Here is a 22107-nt window from a genome sequence, read left to right on the forward strand (position 1 = left end):
TTCTTTTGACTTGAAACAGCTCCTCTCTCTCCACTATAAAGGAACCTTATCAGCAGAAGTTACTTGTAAATGCCCTGGTAAGTCAGCATCAGTGTGACACAGTAGCATTGCCATCATCACGTGTGGGACTGTCTCACTAAGAAGGTGACTAGGAAGGGGAAGGCAGGCAAACATCCTCAGTGGCCGTCTGACTGGTCTGGGAATAAGACAGGCCTCAAAGCTTGGTTTACATACCAGAAAACCTTTGTGCCAGAAGCACTGGTCTAACGTGAGAGTGCCAATACTTAGTAAACACTTCTGGAATTCCAGACTTCTTCCGTGGGAGGGTTTCATAAACCATTTTTATAGTGGTCTTTTTGAGACAAAGGAAATAGGTTTTCACTCACTTTTTTCTTCCAACTACTGTTCAGCTTTGGGGACATACTTCAGTTCACTTTTAATGTTCTGGATCTCCGATAGGTTGACCGCAGGTCCTGGAAGTTTCTTAGCTCCTGGAATTGGCTTCTTCTCCTCTTCCGAAGTGGGAGGAGCACCCTAAAGAAAAAATAAAAAGAGAAAGATTTAGCTCACTGAAGAAGACATATGGTCTCTCTGGGTCATGGACATGAAGCTGAAAAAAATTAAAGCAAAAATAACATCAGTGTAATTCTAGCAGACTGACTTTTTCTTGTGCTGTTGTGATCCCCTCAGAGTTTCAAGAAGATCTCGTGCAATTTATAGAGGAATAAAGCTGGAAGAAAAACACAAGTAATTTCCCCATGACTTAGAAAATACGAGAGTACTGTGTCTGATACAGTGTCTGATAACTCATAAAAATTACCACTAGTGAAAAGGATTTATGTTTCCAAGAGAAGCGTCTTACAAAACCAAATTTTATCTAGTGGGAAAGAAACCACCTTGCTGGGAAAAATTAAAGGCAGAAGGAAAAAAGGTAACAGAGGATGAGATGGTTGGATGGCATCACCAATTCAATGTACATGAACTTGGGCAAACTCTGGAAGATGCTGAGGGACAGGAAAGCCTGGTGTGCTACAGTCCATGGGGTCGCGAAGAGTCAGACATGACTGAGCAACTGAGTGACAACAAAGAATCCACCTGCCAATGCAGGAGACACAGTAGACTCAGATTCAGTCGCTGGGTCAGAAGATCCCTTGGAGTAGGAAATGGCAACCCACTCCAGTAATTCTTGCTTGGAGAATCTCATGGATAGAGGAGCCTGGTGGGCTACAATCCATAGGGTCACAAAGAGTCAGACACAGCTGAGCCACTGAGCATACAGGCACACACACACACACACACACGCACACAGAGACACACACACACACATCATAATATCAGAAGATGCTTGAAAGGCAGAGTTTGTAGACTGTTAGTACACAGTCACCTCTAACAATGACGTAGTCCAGGAGTTTTCTGTTTTTTTTTGGGGGGGGGCACACTGGCTGCCAGCCTTTGTTCCAATGATGTTTCTGCGGTACAGAAACAAACTGAAACTGACATAAGCAAAACCTCTTTAAATCTGGATGGGAGAGGATGCAGTGGCAGAGGAGGGCTCTCCCCTACTACTTTGGAAAGTATTTTACATTTTCTGTTTTTCTGTTGTGGCTTTAGAGCAGGAGCACATTCTATACTTGTGGTGGTGGCTCCTCCAACTACTGGTAGGGGCTTCCCTGATAGCTCAGTGAGTAAAGAATCCACCAGCAATGCAGGAGACCCCAGTTCGATTCCTGGGTCGGGAAGATTGACTGGAGAAGGGATAGGCTACCCACTCCAGTATTCTTGGGCTTCCCTTGTGGCTCAGCTGGTAAAGAATCAGCCTGCAATGTGGGAGACCTGGGCTCGATCCCTGGGATGGGAAGATCCCCTGGAGAAGGGAAACACTACCCACTCCAGTATTCTGGCCTGGAGAATTCCATGGACTGTATAGTCCATGGGGTCCCGAAGAGTTGGACATGACTGAGTGACGTTCACTTTCACCAGTTACTGGTACAAAAGTACACAGGCACACTTGTGGACAGCTGTTTAGCTGATTAATCCCGAAAATGTCCCATCGTGACAAATCTATGCCTCTGTGTACATACACCAAACATACAGATTAACAGGGGCTGTAAAACAGTAAGATCCATTGCTGTTCGTGGCTCCTAGGACCCCGACCAAGTAGTGCAGATGGTTGCTGGTTAGCTCCTTCCTCCTATTTGCTAGCGGTGAGGTGCCTAGTCTCCGCGGCCCTGGACTGGAGGTGTTGGAGGAACATTTGATCTCTGTGGCAGCCGCAAGAGCACGCCTCTCGGATCAGTTTCCTGCAGGGAGGATAATTGAATGACAGCCCCAGCTGCTTTGCCCTGAGACCCGCCCATCACCATGCTGAGGTCACACTTCCCACGGCTGCTCGTGGCCAATGGCTGAGCGTCATAGGATCCGAAGGCGGGCTTGCTTCTGGGAGACCTGGGCCTCCTCTGGGAAGGACTCGAGAATTTTCCTGAGAACAGCACTGTTGCCTAGGTCACTTCAGCCCCACTCTCCACCCCACGATCCTTCATCTGCATCACAGTCTCATGTTTCTCACGACCGTCTCATGTTTCCTGACAAGTGTTTTCCCCAGTAAATATTTTGCCCGTCAAATCTCCTCTTTGGGTCTGCTTCTTGGAGGACCAGACTAACATAGGCTCTCTGTGAGCCTGGCAGAGCTCCACCTGCTGGGCCAGCAACTGAGTGAACCGGTTCAGTTATGGGAAAAAGGATAAGAAAGCGCACGCTTGTCTCAGGTTCCAGCCGTGTGCCAGCCACGTATCCGCAAGTGTGCCAGTCCTGTAACTCGGGTAGTAAAGCCCATGCTGCGCTTTAGCCCCCATCGGGCTCCTACATCTGATTCTCCAATGGTCTGAACCCTAAAGGGAAAGGGAAGAAAACGTCCCAGACTTCAGCCACTTACGTGGTGCATGTACAGAAACACTTTTAAATTGTTTTTTTAAAGGGCTGAGTAGAAATATAAAATAGTGAGGTGCTTGTCTTCTCCTATAGGCTAGTGGTTTTTCCTCTGGTCATTTTCTTGGATTCTGGCACAGTGCTAATGAAATAGCTAACGGTTCACCCATACGAAATGATAGAGTCATGCAACATCAACTCTACCTTTGTAAATACCTGCAGAATGTTGTTTCCCCGAGTCTTTGTACAGAGCCATAGGCTCAGCTTCCTTGTATCCTTTGCACACATCCATCATTTATAAATGCAGATTTAGAAGCAGTAGATAAAACTGTTAAAGCTCCACCTGGAGGACAAGGTATTCCGAAACCTTCTTCCTTAGGCTTTTGAAAAGAATTTTTTAACAAGGCTGTAAGGTGTTCTTTTTAGAAAATATATGTGTAGTGGTGAGATGAAAAATGTCTCCTCATTTATAAACATTCCCATGGTTGTTAGGTGGATAGAGCTTAATACAGAAGCATGAAGGAGAAAAATATTTCTAATTCCTTCTGTTAAGTTCCCAGATGAGTCACACTTTCTAATTTCAAAATGTGCTATATTACCACAATTAACACCTAAAGCCGATGTGTGCAGTTATGTGTCTGGGTGCAAAGATTTATTGTGTGAACATACACAGTTAAAGGATGAAAATATTGGACATTAGGCATTTTCCTGTAAATTTATTAAAACCTCAGTGCACTGTTATTTTTATTTATCAAGGTAAAACTTTTAGCTCTTGATTTGGTAGGGTCACAAACAATGGAAAGTTATAAGTGGATATATTTAAGAAGTAGGTTTTAAGACACTGACTCAGGAAGGGGTTAGTAGTGGAAGTTGAATCTTCTCTCATCTTTTAAAAAATAATGCGAGTCAGATTCCATTTTTTTCTATGAATTTGTTATCATAAGAATTATAATACATTATGGCATGAACAGGCAGGGTCCAGATGGCGCCATTTGGCTGAGCATGCTCTCTTTTCTTTCGTAAGTAGATATTTGAATTGAGAAAGAACATGGAAGACATTCTTTGGTTTTAGATAAAACTTGAGAGACAGCTTATCAACCTCCATGCCAGTCCCAGTTTCAGGAATGGCTATTGTCAAACAGAAATGTCCCTTTTGGGGGTGACAGAGTATTTGTAAAATCAAGCAAAATGATGAACCATCTTCCAGCTATCTCACCTTCCTCTTCCTCTTTACTGCCAGGTGCCCTAACTGAGTTTTCCCCTAAATTCTCTTCTGTACAACACTATAGCCGGATGTGCTCATTATGCTCAACCACTGAAGACCGAATAGTTAGCACACTACTAACACATTGAATCCTCACGTCAATCTTCAATCCACAACCATTATTATCCCTGCTCTGCAATTGAGGAAACTGAGGCACAAGACTGGAGGGAGAGGTAAGAAACTTGCCCATGGCCTCACAGCTAGAAAGTAGTGAGACCAGAATTCAATAGTGTGTTTGCATCATGTAAAGAGACCAGGTGGAGGGGGAAATAATGAACAGAAAATCCCAATGTGCTACTTTGTGACTTGATAATGATGGAATTTGAGTCAAAAGTAAGATTTGGGAGACAGAGTAGGAGCTTGTCAGTATCCTTCAGATCACTTTAATCAAGCAGCTGCATTGTCTTAGGCAAAAGACCAGCCCAGCTTCTTAAGATCTGGTTGTAAAGCTTCTGCGTCAGGCACACGCCAAGCTCTGGCTGGGCCGAGGAGATGGAGAGCACACTCCAGCTCTGCGAGCAGAACAAGGGCTCACAGAGACCGTAGGTGGGTGGGAGGCCCAGCCAGTGCTCACAGGCCTTGTCACGTGCGCCATCCTGGCTTCCTGCTAGGGTCCCTCCTCTTCTTTACATCTGAGGTGGTGGCAGGATTGAGATGGGGGAGTTCCTGGCTGTGACCGAGGTGGCCTGTTCTGTTCAGGGATAGTATATTATGCCCTCGACTTTAGACAGTAGTTATCTTAATGCAAAGCTAGGCAATGAATCCCAAATCTAAGAAAGTGAGCAATTCCAAGGTTTTAAACTGGATAGTAGTAGAAAAGCGGGGCTGTACAGGTTAGTTGAATTCAGATTCCATTATCCCATTCAAACTATGTGACAAAAGGTGGCTCAGGTCTTGTAGCCAAGCCAAGCACCTAACTGTTCCCCTGCAATACTGTTTTCATGAGACCCTTACTCCAATGTTCAGCCCAGATACCACCCCTCCCGAAGATCCCACAAGGTCTTACAATAAGGGATACCACCCTTCGCCAGCCTCCTGATCCATGAGCCCCACGAAAAAGATGTAGCTCAACTCAGGAAACATTTCTGGGGTCTCCGGATCTCTGTGGATACCTTGCTCCCTCTATCCCACAAAGCATGTCAGTTGGTCATTTGTTTATGTGGTTGGTCATAAAATAGGTTATCACAACCCAGGCTGTTATCAGGCTTTAGCTATTTCGGAATGTGCTGGAACCATCAGACTGGATACAAGGCAAGAGTAAAAGCAGATTTCCTAACTGGGACACTCGTGTGGACAGAGTACCAGCTGTAAAGAAGTGAGGGCCATGTCTACCACAGAGGAAGATGAGGGGCAAGCCTCCAAAACAACAGTCGTATCAGTCAATTTAGTGAGAAAAGAGAGTCAAGCTACCTTACAACTGATCGCCAGACACAGTGACAGACACAGCTTAGGAGGAAGCACAGGAAGAAAACCAAATTAATTAAGAAATTAAGAAAAACAGATGAATGGAGATGTGGGAAGAATGCCTTTCTGCCCTCCCTTCCACCTCCCTGGGCTATTTTCTTACAACATGCAAAATAATAGGCCCAGGAGTCCTTCATAAAAATTGGATAATTCAGTCAGTCAGTGAACAGTCATTTACTGAATACCTGCTAGGTTATGCCATGTCCATTATATCACTGACTCTTTCCTCACAGAGACCCTTGGAGAAATGCGGGGGATCGTATTTTGCAAACAGAGGTTCAAAAGGAGAGTTCACGATCATAAGCTAACTGGTGGCCAGATTAGCAGCAGCAGAACTCGAAATTATCTACCATTAAATCAGAGTAGGGCTGGATTTTTTCAGCTTTTATGTTCAAAATGTTACTCATCAAGGGTGACTGAAATTCCAGAACTTAGTGATGTCACTCAAAGATTCTATCTCCTTTCAAAAATTATTTTTCTCTTTATAGGGGGCTGGAACCACTAACTTAGGACCACATCAGTAATTATTTATGAGAAAGAAAAAGGTTAAATGCAGGATAACCAAAGTTTTATTAGGAAATTTTGAAATGCTGATTCTTTTGGACCAAATACTAAAAAGGTCACCTACAAAAGTTTAAAGAAGTCTTTTCACTCTTTAAAAAACAAAATACAGTTTTCAGTGCTCTGTGACTTTATTTATTGCTCTAAGACCTTAACTTTTTTTTCAGACTCAGACCTTGCAAGTTTCATCAGTAAAGTCACAATTGAGGAAAGATATAAACATTTGGATGGGGAACTATTCTCTATTATTTGTACCCATGATGAATTTTGCCTCCATTTTAGAAGACTGGGTATTTGAATTTGGAGGAAAGGTAAAGAATTGGACGGGGGGAAATACAGAAATTGATAGACTCCTTTGCAGATTTCTTTTTTCAAAGGAAGTATCCAGGGATTGGGGCTTTCTGTTTGAATCCACAAGTAATTTAATGTGCTTATTACCTGCATTCCCACCGGGGTTCATCGCTCATCAGAAGCTGTACTAAGTGTATCCTGCTCAATTCAATAAAAGCTTTGGAGTGAAAACTCACCAAGTTCGCGACTACTACTGAACCAAGAGCATCTGAGAGGTTCCACTTCCCCCTACATATACACATACACAGACACACACACACACACACAAGCAGACACACAAACTGACATACACAATGAATAAATAAACTAGATGCCAAACTCAGCATCTTCAAGTACCTGGGCCAGGCACTTAGAGTCAGCTGAAGGGAAGTGAGGGGCAGTGTGTTTCAGTGGCGGACTGAGCAAGAAAGCCAAAGAAATGTGTGTTCTATGTGATGACTCCTTGACCCACATCCACTTGTGCCCTCCTCCTCCTGGAAAGCTGGGCCTCGCCTTGCCCCTGGGCCCTGTCTAGTCAGGATATTGGAGGAGAAACATGGTACTGAGTTGCCAGCTCAATTTTCCTCACCTCCTCCATTTCCGGAGTACATTCTTTTCTTCTGGGGGGTTGCCCAGCTCCTGGCCGAAAGGCTCCCATTGGGATATTGATATTTGCCTAAAAGAGAAAGCAGGGAAGATTTCGCTTAAGAGAAGTAAGAAACGGCAATAACATTCTGAGACGGTAATCATTGTCAGGCAAAACAAATCTGAAAAGTACATCTTTAAAGCTTTTCACCTCCAGAAAATTGCTATAATGACAGTACAAAAATATGCAAAGGATAATTTGACTTCCATTTATTCCACATTTGTGGTACTCATCCTTAGGTCTGTGCAGTGATTTCATAGCTCCCTACTGGCTGAAAGAATTGGAAGACAGTTTGTTCTGGCTGTTGCCCTCCTGTGGTGCTTAATATTTTCTGCTCTCTGGGATGAGGAAGGAACACATAATTCTAGGAGGGGAGGCAATGGCATTTGCACAAACCATCCCACACCTTAGTCCTCCTTCAGCTGCCTTCAGATTTACCACAGGAGGAGGGCAATGACACCTCCTGAACCACCTCCTCCTTCCCATAACGTCCTATGGCTATTCTCACACTTCCTTAGGTCTCTGTAATTGACACTCTTTTACCTTCTCCCTGACACACCACTGTGTGGATCAGTGCATGAGGAAAGTGCTGGAAAGTCAAGTTCATTGGTATCACAATTCATAGATTCTTCTCCTTCAAGATGACATACTAATTTCCATCCATTAGTAAAAATAAAATACCTTCTAGAACACACTAAATATGCTAAACATTAAATTATGTAAGGAAAATAAATGACTCAGTAATTCAGACTTAGGAAAAAGAATATGTAAATTTAAATTTTGTGCATATTTCATCTGTTATCAAAAGGCAAGAATGTTTAATGTAGACCAAAAACATCTTTACCCAGGAGTATCACTCATATAAAACAAGCATTAAGGCTTTTCTTTAAGGCAGAATGTATTTTTTTCCTCTTGAGATAAAAGTGTTGCCTTATGAGTAATTGGATATGTGGGCTTGAAAAATTGAAGTTGCACTTTGATGTTATGAATGAAAATGATGCCTGAGCAAAGGGAGCAAAATATTTTGTTACCTTATGATTCAATTTAGACAATTTTGGTACCACAGCAAAGGGAATCATTAGGAAGTGTGGTATTTGAAACTACCTGATATGAGTTCTGTTGCCAGGGAAATGTTTAACTCAAGACACAGAAAGTATCCAATGTCCATGTTCATGCAACATGAAGGATCTATATCCTGTTCTGTGTGACTTTTTCCACATAGAGGCTTTACAACTTTCTTCCCTACTAGAATAAGGCTGATCCCACAGAAAAGAAACAGATTAAAAGTGTTTGTGGTACATATCCAGGGAGGTCCATCACCTTTCCTAGGGCAAAAACATGCCAAGAAGTATTTGGGGTCAGTATGTATCAAATATGTTCAAATATAATCACAACACAATTTTAGAGGGAAGCATTTTGCAAATACTAAGGCTGAGCCTTCTATGCTATTTCTCTGATTACTGGAAGCATCAGGTGGCCTTAAGAGGGAGGAGGGGGAGCATAAGACAAGGAGGAATGTATGTCTTATATGGTAGCATACTTCATGAATTCCAAAATGTACCTCTTTTAATATCTCTGAAATCAGAGTGCCTTACAGGCAATGGTATCTTAATTTTTAATAGGTGCATTGGTTTTATTTCTTAGCAAGACATAAAATACTGGTGATTTACAATAGACAGTGTCTTAGATTGGTTGAAATATCATTATGGTCCTGAAATAAGATCAAAACAATGTAAACAAGACTCACTGAGGATGATATATATTGAACCAATAACTTTCCATTACTACAGTTTGGGTGAAAGAGGGGAAAAGTTGATATAGGGGTTATTTGGAAAAAAGTTAACTGGCTAAAAGTTTAATTAGATCACCACCATCCTTACCCATTTATTAAGCATCTACAGAGGGCATCTTCCTAATAGGAAGTTCAAGTTAGCATATTGTTTCTGAAATATAAGATTAGTAAGCTAACCCATTTAATCAAGTGTGTATACTCTACGGTAGGTTGTGGTTTTCAGTAACAGAACATATAAAAATCATCCAGGATAATGCATTTAGTAAAGCACATGGTCAGGAAATGCCACCTTTTCTTGCTCAAAGATTGATTTTAGCAATGCATGTGGCCTCTCCATGGTCCATGGGTGGCCTATGGTAGTAAAAAAGAGCTCACTGCTAGGAGTGGCTACAGCTACTCTCTGCTTGGAAAAGTGACAACTGCTCTGAGTCACATCTTTCCCATTTGTTTAATATGAATATTAGGCTTCATTGATAGTGAAAGAAAGTGAAGTCGTTCAGTTGTGTCCAACTCTTTGCACCCGGTGGACTGTAGCCTACCAGGCTCCTCCGTCCATGGGATTTTCCAGGCAAGAATACTGGAGTGGGTTACCATTTCCTTCCTCAGGAGATCTTCCCAACCCAGGGATTGAACCTGGGTCTCTCGCATTGTAGGCAGATGCTTTACTGTCTGAGCCACTTTTCAAACCTCTTGTCCATGGAACCCTTCTTTTAAGAAAAGCATGGTGAGACTATCTAAAATGCAGACTCAGTGGAGATGGACCTGCTCTGGCCAAGGTGATGGGGCGCCCAGATCCCACCTCCTTCCCCCAAGCCCTGGGCCATGAGCAGTTCCAAGGAACTTGGGGCCCAATCTGACAACCATTGAAAGAGATCATCCCTCAGTGGATGAGTGTTGATGTACATTTAAAGTATTCACTCTGCCCATGGTTAAGATGTCTGTAATTTACTTTTAACCACTTTAGCATAGACAGTGTGATATTTTATATACACAGATTGGTTTAAACTGCAGTTGTAGGGAACTCCATTGCTCTAACTGGGAGTTCATCTTCCTGGGGTGGTTAGGTGATAAAATATCACTAAGACCGCATTCTCCAGACTGCTGCTTCAAGTGTTTTCTGTTAGCCTCATCTCCGCCAATGCCTGAGACTTTAATGTTTGCAGAAAAAATAGGTGAGATAATGAAATGAATGTTAGAAATGGCTTCTCTTGATGAAGGTGGAGGAGGTTAAGATATGTAGAGTGGTTAAAATATTTGCGAGAACTTTCCCACACTGCTGAACAGAGTGTAAGAATCTGATGCCTATAGCTTGCATCTTTAGATTCAGAGCTCAGAAGAGTGATCCCCAGATGGGCCAGTCTCCAGCCATTGATAATGAGGAATTCCAGCTTACAGCTGCCAGCCTGGGGCAACAGAATCCCCACAGGAATCTTTTATGCAAACTGGCAGTCACCCAGAGCACTTAAAGGGACAAGAGGTGAGGCTTCACCCAGCTCACAGACAGACTCTGCAGATGGTTTCTGCTTGTTTGCTAGCAAATGTGTGTTAACAAAGTGGCAGAGTTGGGTCGGGACTAACTTTCACCTTAACCTGGTGGTGATATTGTGGAACAGTGACTGCCTCTCCCCCCACCCCCACCAACTGCCATGTTCACCCCAAACCGGAAGATTCAGCCTAGGTTGTTGCCACACTTTCATCCTTACCACAAACTTCTGAGGTTCAGGCTGTCATCTTCATTTTATTCACAAAGAAACTGAGCCTCACAGAGGTTAGGTGACATACTCAGTGGCATTCAAACACTTCAAGGAAAAGCCAAGATTCCAGACCCACATTCCCTGACCTTAGGGACAGACTTTTTCACTCTATCAAACTCCTCTCCAAAGAGCTCTTTTCACTTGACCAAAGTTAACTCTAACCACTCTCACCTTCTCTAAACCGGCTCTAAAATTGCAAACTCACACCTTGAGAATGACCTTGGAAAAGGGGCACACAAATGGATAATTCTAGAATAGGTGTCAAAAGAACACTGAAAAATGAGCCATTAATTAACTGGCTTGATGCTTTTTCAGCTTTAAGGCGTCACTCAAAAAACCAGGAACCTAAATGGGTTTTTTGACAGGAAATATTGACAGAGATCCACAGCAGCCTATGAACATGACAAGTATCCAGTTGTTAACATACACACAAAGGGAATGTCGGCAGAGTGCTTTGTAAATGATTAGAGATGATTCATTAATATAATTGTAGGGCGGTGATATCTGAGTGACAAATTATAGACTAAATTAGAGCCATAGGAAAATTCCTTATAATTTTAATTTCATAGAAATGTATAGACCTCTAGCTCTCTGTTTTTATTCCATCGGTGGGAGAATTATGTCATGTTCTCGTTTCTTTCAGTGTCCTGCTCTGTTTGAACACAAACAAAATACCTTCTCAATGACTTGATTTTTCCATCTGCAAATTGAGCATCGTATTTACTACTCAAAATGAGTTTGGAATATGAGCTACATTTTTATGAAAGAGTAAATAAACACAGAAATCAATGACCTTGGGTTGATATATATAAGGTTGGACTTCCTTCTTTATATAGATTCTGCATAAGTGTAAAGGAAGTGGGCTTTTATTTTTCTTTTGTAACACATTCTCTAGCATTTTTTCCGTCCTTGAGATGCATTCATCTTAGATATTTTTAAATATGCCTCTGACGCAGCAGACCCAGTGCATCACTTTCCCAAGCTATACATAATTTGTTACATCCTCAAAGTTGGGAATGGAAAAAATCTACTAGATCATCTTTTGCCAGAACAGGATACAGTTCCCTGATAATAGACCTATCTGATGTGAAATGAATACTACACTTGATCTCACCAGGTAAAGAAAAGCAGAAAGAATTCCCTGTAAGTTAATTCCACCAGTCCCTTAATTATTTGTATTGTTCTCCTGCTTGGCTCTGGGCTTTGAGCCCGAGAATTCTGGAAACAATATTCCCTCCAAAGCCACTCCTGTGTGACTTACAATGCAATGACATCTTTACCCAATGGGTTGGGTTCTGATCGCTGCCAGCCACTGAGTACTGACAATCCCACTCCACTTTGCTTTCCAGAGCCATTGTCCTCTGATCTCCCCCTCCTTTTGGTCCCCACTCCATTGCTCTTTTTAGTGTTCAGGCTTTTGGAGTTTCCTCCCATTGCATATTTGTTTCAGATGACTCCCTATGGGTTCTATCTTTCATTTTTAGAAGTTTCCAGCAGCTCCTGCCAGAATCTCTAGCATCCCCCATGCCTTTCTCCCATCCCACGTGTAGAAGAACCCCTACAGGGTTGCATTTTGCAGTATTTCTTCCTGTGCTTTCCTATTCTTACATCTTAGTCTTTCTCTGAACGGAGCAGGGTATGGCGTTTTGAGATTTCTAGCATCTTCACAGAAGATTTTCAGAAAGATATGTGTTTTTCCTATATCTAACTAAAAACTAAGATTTCTTATTTAATATATTAGCCCAGATTAGGAAGACAGACAGACACACACACACACACACACCCCCAACTAAAATATATTCAACCTGTTTTAAAATAAAATTCTATATCACTGGAACACATAACTTCTTTGTCTGTAGGGATTCTTGAAATGTGAAATGGATTCAGAATACACAAAACTTTCCCACTCAACACCATTTTGAGAAACTCCCACTCAGCCCCAGTTCTTCACCCATGATGTTTCATATTGAAAGGTTTTTTTCCCCCCCTCTGTTCTCAACACTTTTTGTTCTCTTCAATAATTTCCTGAGTGACTCAACCGTAGTCTTGTCATCCAGGGAAAAGCAGATTTCAAGAATGTACTGTACAGCTATTAAGATAATGTGTACAATTGGTTGGAGGTAGGTTGTTTCTGATGTACTTGTGAATGTCAACCTCAAAAAATGACATCTTTTAGTCAGTATATGGCTGCTTGCCTCATGTCACCAATATGGAACCCTGGGCAGAGCAGCAAAGATCACCAGCTGGAAGTAGCTCTAGAGTCAAATTGCTCCATTTCAAGTTCTGGCTGCACTCCAAAGAAACCAGCATTGGAAATCATAAACAATGAATTACAGTGGTTTACTTAAGAAAGAAACAGTAGATCCAAGGTCAAAAGAAAAATGTGGTAAAAGAAAATTCATTTTTTCTCTTTTACAAATTTAAATAAAATAGTAAAGAAAGATATGTATCATCATTATTATTTTTAGCCTTCATAAATGTATTTGATTAACTGACAAACCATGGATGATGATAGTCTCTTCCTTTGTACCAAGGACTGTCATATACCTGAAATCTTTTTTTAAACTGAAAATTGTAAATGGAATTAGAGTCCCTAACACCTGTCTGTAATTATTTTTGTCGGGCTGTTTTCTTCTTCCATGGAGCCCTTATGCCCTGGGCAATGGAGAGTGGAAGAACAATGGTAACAGATGGGGAAAGAAAAGAAGTACTAAAACTAGGGGCATCAAGATATTCTGTTCTACACATGGATTGGGTGACAATGGAAACTTCCCATGGTAAGAGGCCACACACTAACTAATGATGCAAGGCTCATATAATCATTCCTCTAAAATGTATGATAAAGAAGTTAGGTCTAGTTTCACAAGCAGCTTGATTAAATCAATTAAGCAGAGCGGTGGGATTCAGTGGCCATGGTCATTTGTATTTCCAGACCACGTTTGTCACTGAGTCACTGTACTTTGTACTTTTCACTCCTAGCCAACTTACATGTAAGGTGACTTTAATCAGTGTAAACTGCTAGCTGCTTCTGCTGAAATGCTGACAGCCGTTCTGCATGTCAGTTGAGGGCTTTAAAAGGGAGTATTCAGCATCTATAAAATGCTAATTCTCTCTCAAGTAGCCTTGGTCAGTATGATTACCCTTCAGATGGTCTGCTCCCACTCCTCCACCCTTATTCCGTGTACCGAGGTGGAGATGGTAAGCAGTGAGACTGGACAGTTTTGCAAGGTGGTTCCTGACACGGGCTTTGGGATCAAGCAAGTGGGGTTCAGCTCCTGACTCTTCTACTCACGTGCTGTGTGATCCTGAGTGAGTTCTTCTGCTTCTCCAAACCTTTCATTATAATCCATGGAAATCCCATTGCATTGTGCCAAGTCCATAGTAAACCCGGAAGAAACTGTGACTATTATTATCATCCTAATAATAAACCTTAGAAATTAGTCTCAAGAAGTTCATAGATCATATGGTAGTTCTATTTTTAGTTTTTTGAGGAACCTCCGTACTGTCCTTGTAATAATTGAAATATCTGTAATGTTATCCTTTATGGTATCTGTAACAGTCAAGATCAAATTGTGAAAGGTAATAGTTATTGCTATTTTAAGCTAATAGGTTTTTCAGTGTTTTTATGTAGTAATGATTAACCTGTAAGTGTGACTTGCAAACTAATTTAAGGCAGACTGGCATACAACAAAGGGATATAAGTAAATTTGACCAAAGTAAAAAGTTTGTAGACTGTTAGAGGCTGGACAGAGGCTTACAGGTCATTTAATGCAGCATCATTCCCACCCAGCCCCCATGCCCTTTGCAGCTCATAAGGATCATGGGGGCATGAAGTCACAGAGCACAGCTATGACTAGGACACAGGACTCTTTTCCGTTCAACCATGAAACTCTCAGATCTCGTGGGAAAGGACAATAATACTCCACTCACTTTGATCATCAATGGAGAAAAAGGGCCATTGATGACCTGGAGAACATTGACTCTCAGTGGGCTGGGGCCCCGGGGAGGCCCCATGATACCTTCCAAGGGGGGTGTGTTCAGGAGGCAGGGGAAGGACAGGCAGGTGCTGCCAGTGGTCATTGTCACTTGGTCTCATTAGACTCAGTGAACAGATCGCTGATGGGGTTAGATTTCCCGGCAGCTCTAGCTTGCCCCACCACCTGTCACGTCAGATTCTTTCATCTGAAGGTATCAGATCCACCGTGCCTAGTGTGCTGAGGTTACCTTGGTTGCAACTCCACTCCCATCAACAGTGGGGTTTAAGAAGCAGACTACAGAGTACAGAACCAGGGTCAGCAAACGACAGCCCATGGGCCAAATCCATCCTGCCACCTGTTTTTGTAAATAAATTTTCACTGACACACAGCCACCCCCATTCACTTGTATGTTGCCTATGGCTGCCTTTGTGCTGTCCCAGTAGAGTTGAGTAGTGCTACAGAGACCCAGTGGTCTGTAAATCTTGAATTATTCACTATTTGGTCCTTTACTGAAGAGGTGGGCCGACATCTAGTCCAGAACCTTATCAGCTGCTTGGAAGACTAAGGCCCTCTCCAGGCTATGGAAGGATTAACTGATTTCTTCAGGATATTTTTATGCCCCTGGCATAAGTGAGATTTCATTAATACAATTGAAAAGAAATGTAGACTTAGATAGAATCTTCTTATAATTCAAAGGCAGTCTCTTCTTCAATGTGAATGTGAAAAACGACTATCCTTGTCCTCTAAGGGTGGGTCTCATTCTGGCCTCCCTCTTGCTCTGGGGCAGGGAGGAGATGGAAGCAGCTGAAGAGAAAGCAAGGGCATTCCATGCATTACTTGGATAATTAGAAGAGCCGTCTTTTAAGGACTTTGTGTGCTGTAAACCAGGCACTTGCCGTACATTATTTTGTGTATTCATTATAACAATCCTGTTCAGTAGTATGATTGTTCTTATTTTACAGAAGGATAAACAACTAAGGACACAGAGTGAGTGAATGGCCAGAGATCTGTAAACTTTTGGTTTCATGTTGTCTAAAGCACATAGGTACAGTAATTCAATTACCTATGCCTGACTGCTAGAAGTATGGTTGACGGTGGCTTCAATTTGCTCAATCCAGACAAAATAGAGATCTAGCCATTACTTCTAGAAGTTTGCACTGAAAAATACTATCCTACAAGATACTCATTTCAAAGGTCCAGTACGTTTAAAAAGTATTGCATATGTCACCGCCTTCTTGGAAATTACGAAGTCATTAGCAAGTTATGGATTCTGAGAAATCCTACAGTAAGGATCCTATTCAACTTTGCTTAATGCAGTGTTTCCAAACACTTTTTCATGGAACTCTTTAATTAACAACATCCCATAAAACAACTCTTCTAAAAGACATACATTGGGAACCACATGATTACAATGATGATGAATGATAATAATGTCTAATATTTATTGAGCAGTTACAGTAAGCCATGGATTGACCTAGGCATTTACACATATGGATTCATTTAACCCTCGCAACAACCCTATGAGCTCACATGTGATGAATTCCCCACTTGACAGATGAGGAAACTGAGGCACAAAAAAAGGATGAAATAAGTTGCCCAGTCACATAGTCCTAGAGACCATGAGCCCCTCAAACTCCAGGATCAGGTTTCAATTCATCTTTGCATAGCTGACACTTAGTATGGTGACTGGAACAAAGCATGAGCCCAGAATATGACAGCTGAACTGGATTAGAAATAAGATCCTAGTAAAAAGAAGTGGCTAGAGTGTGTTGAATAGAATATTTAAGATCTTTAGTATTTATACAACGAGGGCACTCCCTCATCAGTTGAGGTTTCTATTTGTTCTGCACAAGACCATACCCTAGATAATGTTCCTACAATAAAGAATTTTGTACTGTGTAACCATTTTCATATTTTATTTAATAGACACTACTTTAGGTTAATGTGAGATGATAGGAGAATATCAGGTAGTGCAGATCCTATTTAACCACAAGAAATAAAATTTCATTTGAAGCGGCATTAAATTAGGCTTTCTGTCTGCCATAAAATACATTGAAAGAGGTGTTACCACATCCATAAGGAAGTACTGTATTGCCTTTGTTGGCAGAGTAGATGGATTTTTTAAAATTTTATTTTTATTTTTTTAACACAAAAAACATTTTGTATTGAAGTATAGCTGATTAACAGTGTTGTGATAGCTTCAGGTAAACAGCAAAGGGACTCAGCCATACTTATACATGTATCCTAGATGGGTTTTTTAAAAAATGCAGTATAACAACAGCTATTATGAACAGTCAATGGGAGTTTTTTAAAAATATTACAGACCTAAAAATATATCAAGGTCAAAATTAATAGACAGAATACTGATGAGTTTTCATTGTAGATTTGAGGGAGGCCAGGAAGCACTAAGGAAGAAAAATCAACACATTTTCAGCTGTAAAAGGAAGAGAAGAAAAGGCAGACTGAGAGACTATGTTTTTATGTTCTACAAAATAAAAAGGAAGTTTTATGTTTAGCACTTCAAGAGCTTAGAATGCAGTGATTAATCTTATTATTTTTTTGTCAATTTAACATAGAGCATAGAGCATTCCTGAATGATTATTATAATAACAGATTGACCCTTAATGAGGGCTTACTGTACTGTTTTAAGCATCTTCTGTGTGCAGCCTAGGAGGTGAGTGCTGTTCCTTTTTTACAGATGTGGAAACAGTATGAAATGGATTAAGGATTCAAGCTCCAGTAATCTCTGGCTTCACAGCCTGTACCACTAAGAGCTATACACACTGGGTAACACAGACGGTTCAAAGGCTCAAGGATGCCTATAGGCCTGGGAGGCAAAATGAAGTCCACTACCAGTGTCAGGTACATCAGAGACTCATTAGGTGTACACCAGAGGGCAAACATGGCAATGCAAAGTTGATTCCTGGCTGATAGGCCCTTCCTGGGTGGTTTGTCCTATGACAGATTTTCTTAGGCTATTATACATCTTGCCACTTAAGGACCCCCTCCACTTAAGGCTATGCATTATCATGATAGGTAAAGATACATCCCTCCACCCACTTCCACCACCTGTATGTATTAGGATCCTTCACCTCACAACCTGACCACATACATGTCCCTTCAACATACAGTCAGTTGCTTATGAATAGGTGTATGTGTGATGGTGCATCAGACCCCAAGTATTCAGGAGCTGCCATATGCTCTTCAGTATTCATGAAAGTCCAGGAAAAGAAAGTTTAAAAGTTCCATTAGAGAAAGTACAGATAGCTCCAATTTGATGGAAAGAAAAGATGGAATTTTATAATAAAGCATTGTGCCCAGCATCTCAGGGTGGGAGCCATTTGAGAGTTAAACACTGAGCTCTTAAGAGAAATAACAAATTTAGTATTGAGTCAAAACAAATACTAAAAGCTTTCTCTGTAATTGTGTTTGTGCTCCAAAATGCCTGCTTCCCCTTCCCCTTATTGTAGGTAACACTTAAGTCTGTTGAAACAACCGAAGAATTTGTTTGCTGGGAGGGCATGAGGAGACATAATAGAATACAGACTTTAAAAGATAAACACCCAAGCCTTGGGAAGAACACTTGACAAGAAAAGGACGTTTTTCAAGAACCATGTATTCTAAACAGATGAGTCAACAAACTCAATTGGATCTAAAAATGAAAATGGAATTTTAAAATTTCTATCAATGAGCATATCAAAAACTTACACATCAAAAAACATCAAAAACATATGAACTACATTTTTGTAGAAGGCCATTTAATTCTCATTCATCAACTTTGAGTCTCTTACAATTATGCATATTTACACAGAAACAGCTTCTCCCTTCTCAGCTGTATATTACCAGCCTTTTTTCTTCCTGAATTATACCTTATACAAGTCTTTCTTCTCTCTTTGAAGTTGGATGAACTGTGATCATCAGGTGGATGAACGATCACAGAAAGTCTGATTTATTAAGCAAACAGGCTGGAAGTTGCTGATGCGAACACATAAATGTGTCTACTCACCTGGATGGCTCTGACATTGGAAACTGGCTGTTTCGACATATTGACGCGGTCTTATCCCTAAAAAAACAAGTAAGAAACTGTTAGAGGTGGTGGCATTCAGATTCTCAGGAGTGATAAATTTGAATTTAACTCATGATTCAACTGGGCGATCACCCCTTTCACTGGCCATATATTCTTTCAGTCTCAGTTTCTGGTTACTTAGAGACTCTCCTTCCTCAGGCCTCAGGGAGAGGGAACACTAGAGCACTGGATAAATCATTCAGGAGGAGAAATGCTGAGATGCCTCGCCCCTGATGCTCCTGATAGGCAATCAGAAACTTGAAAGGCGCTATCATCTCCTTCCCTGCCCTCCTGCCCTCCTGCCCTCCTGCCCAGAACGGCAAAGCAAAGAGGTTGTGGGAATAAAACACCTTTGTCTGGGGCCTCGGAAGCTTTCTGCTTGAAACTGAACTTTTGATCTGAACGGAGTTGTTGCCAGGGCTGTGCAGTCAGCCCATGGGGAGCGCCTCCCCTCCGTCAAACACCCGAGGAGGAACGGCCCATACTTTGTTCCTATTACTGCGATGCTGTCTGCTCGCTGGGCACATGTCTGTTCCACCCAGAGACCTGGGGGCCGCATCTCCCTGCTCGGTGCGTCCAGAGCCTGGACTCTGTAAACCCAGCAGCTCGCAAGCAAGCTTCACCTCTGTCTTCTTTGCTTTTAATGAAACACTCTCCGGAAGCACTTAGGACTTACATGACGGTGTCAGATCCCCGAGGTATAGCAGTGCTTCCTTCTGAAAGGACCTTTTCTTTCTTTCCGTTGAAGACCTGACTTTGAGCCCAGTGACTAGTGGTCGTGGGCTACTGGGGCTCAGGGAGCAGGGAACAGCCCAGCTCTCTACATGTATTGTTTTAGCTTGGTCTATTAAATATGACACGGTGAAGTGGTAGTTTGAAATTCAGTGAATTAAAAACATGCTGCTTTTTAAACCCAAAACTGTAAAGTGGGTTAATTAGCGTTTCCTCAGTTGACTGGTGTAAATGTGTGGGTTACTGGTGAGTAATTGAACACAACAGTGTCTGCATTTGCCACAAGTCCAATGTCACCTGGACTATGTCAGTCACCATCTTCAGGCCCATTTCCTCTTCTTTAAATTTTACCTGCTTCATAGGTTGTGGTAAGAATCAAAATGACATAAGGGCCCTGACAATGCCTTGTGAAGTATATAAAGCATGATGCAAGTATTTATTGTTTTATTGCCATTGATTTTAGCTGGAGACCTTTAGTTCTTTACTGCTATACAGTTTTAATACAGAGTAAGAATTGCGATAGTGATGCCCCAAACACTTTAGAAATAAAAGATCTGAGAACTCTGAAAAAATCTTCAAACTGTTAGGCTCTATTATATGAAGTTAAATCATTACATAATTTTTTAAACTCTCGTAAATAGTACATCTAACTATATGGTCTTTGGAATCACATACCTGAAAACGATGTTTTGTGTTTTTTTTTAAGTTCTACCTGAATGTTTTGGTAATATACAGATATAGCCACCATGCATAAGGGTCTAGGTAGAATTATTTTCAATATGGTTAAAAAAATTAAAGAGCTATCACAAGTTGAACAATCAGGAATGCATTTTGCTCTGTGATAGGTTTCAGATAGATTGCTGTCTTTTCTGCAGTGTAAAAAAGTCAATGAAGGATTTTTAATTTTTGGATCTAGGACACAAAGCTCAATTTCAAAAAGAAAAGCTTTGTAGTTTAATATTTAATGTTTCTATTCCTCAAAAGCTATTAGAAGTCACGCAAAGCAATAATTCTCACAGGACTTTAAATAGCTCATCCTATAGCATTCTCTATAGGTGTACAATTAAAGTTTAACTATTAAGACTTGAGAACTTTTAAAAATGTATGTCAATTTGAAATGTGGGGATTAGGAACTTCTTTATGTTATTACAATAGCAAGTTGAAATGTGGAAAAAATAAGGCACTGAATGATTGCATTTGTACTGCATGGATTTTTTTTAAATTAGACTGATTTTGTTTTTTGCTAAACTGGATTCGTTGTATGTTGTGGACCCCTCAGCCTTATTCCTCGGGCCTTGTCTCCAATATAGCTTTGGTATAACCTTATTTGCATACAGATTCCTTCTCAACATATATGTCAGTCTGGGAGAGAGATATCTCTAGAAAGTTGGTCAGATCCCAGCTCTCATTCCTTGCAAACAGGCTAGAAAATGTTCGTGTAAATCAGTTCTGCAGCCCATCCTGCTGTCCTCATTATTCTCAGAGAAATCAGGGCAAAGCACACTGATGAATAAAAATAGACAGTGTTCCCTGGCTCTTTCATGGCCCTGCATTCACCTGCATTAGGGATGCAGGGTGTAGAATGCACCTTCCTTCTGTTTCTGCATGCTTCATCCTGGGCCCCCAAAAAGAAAGCTATGCCTTAGATGTACAGCTCCACTCACACCGGGACCACAGCTTTGCATCCAAGGAGATACTCTTTAGAGTACCTCTATTACTGCGTTTCCTAGTTCTGGCTTCAGTTGGAGAACACAGACAGTTTGACCAAGAGTGTATGGACTTTTACAAAGCCTATATTATCATGGAAATGCTTGCCAGCTTAGCACGGATGAATTTTCCTGGCACTTGTGCAAGTCTGTGGGGATCTTTAATGGTCTATACGCTGAGTCATGAACAGTATTCCTCTGCTGGTATTTGATTGGACAGCATCTAATATCTGACTTCTAAATAAGACTCTTCCACGTTCTAAACATTTGTCAACATTAATAGCACTAATTTAAGAAGAAGGGAGTCAGAGGAAAATAAGTCAATATATGGAGAGAGGGGGCTTTGTTTGTTCTTTTTAAAGGTCAATTAAGTGGCTACAGCTCAGTCTCACAGGGAATTATCTTCTGTCCTGCAGCTAAAAATAATTCCCAAGAAGGGTGCAGAAAGATGTTCAGCTGTCCAAACTAACTCTTTATTCAACTCTGCATGAGATGTGCCGAGAGGGAAGAGGCAGTCCGCGTGCCATGTTTTCAGCCTCTGGTGCCCACACAGAGAGACAAGTTTGCTGCCCTCTCCTCTGCTGGGTCTGGGGAACGCTGTGATCAAAGGGGGGCTTTCGAAAAGACGGGTCTGGAGTATTAACAGTTCTATAAGTTGCTACAACTTTATCACTGAGGTCAAGCCTGGCACTTAGGGAGAAGAGAAAAGCATTTTAAACTTGTAATGTGTTAACAGCTCTGGCAATGATTTGTGTTCAGGTAAACCGAAGTTTTTCTCTGCCCTCAGTTCTCCTGATTATTTCTAGGCTTACAGCTTGAGTCGGGTCTGCAGCTGATCGACTGCAACCCTGGCCATAAGAATCAAAATGACATAATGACATAATGAATGA

General features: G+C 41.4%; 1 protein-coding gene across 3 annotated transcripts in view; it reads right to left on the reverse strand.

The window, feature by feature from the left end:
- SMPX (small muscle protein X-linked) overlaps positions 1-22107 on the reverse strand; it is a 50222-nt gene that overhangs the window by 27611 nt on the left and 504 nt on the right. For 2 of the 3 annotated variants that reach the window (XM_043459149.1, XM_043459150.1), the window contains exons 2-4: positions 18720-18776; positions 7134-7220; positions 387-534 (exon numbers count right to left, since the gene is read on the reverse strand). In XM_043459149.1, coding sequence (XP_043315084.1) covers positions 400-534; positions 7134-7220; positions 18720-18758 — 261 coding nt within the window. In that variant the 5' untranslated portion in view covers positions 18759-18776 and the 3' untranslated portion in view covers positions 387-399. Of the gene's footprint in view, positions 1-382; positions 535-7133; positions 7221-18719; positions 18777-22107 lie in introns of all 3 variants that reach the window. The other variant, XM_043459151.1, reaches the window with a different exon arrangement.

This window comes from Cervus canadensis, chromosome X (genome assembly GCF_019320065.1).
Source record: "Cervus canadensis isolate Bull #8, Minnesota chromosome X, ASM1932006v1, whole genome shotgun sequence".
Classification (NCBI taxonomy): Eukaryota; Metazoa; Chordata; class Mammalia; order Artiodactyla; family Cervidae; genus Cervus; species Cervus canadensis.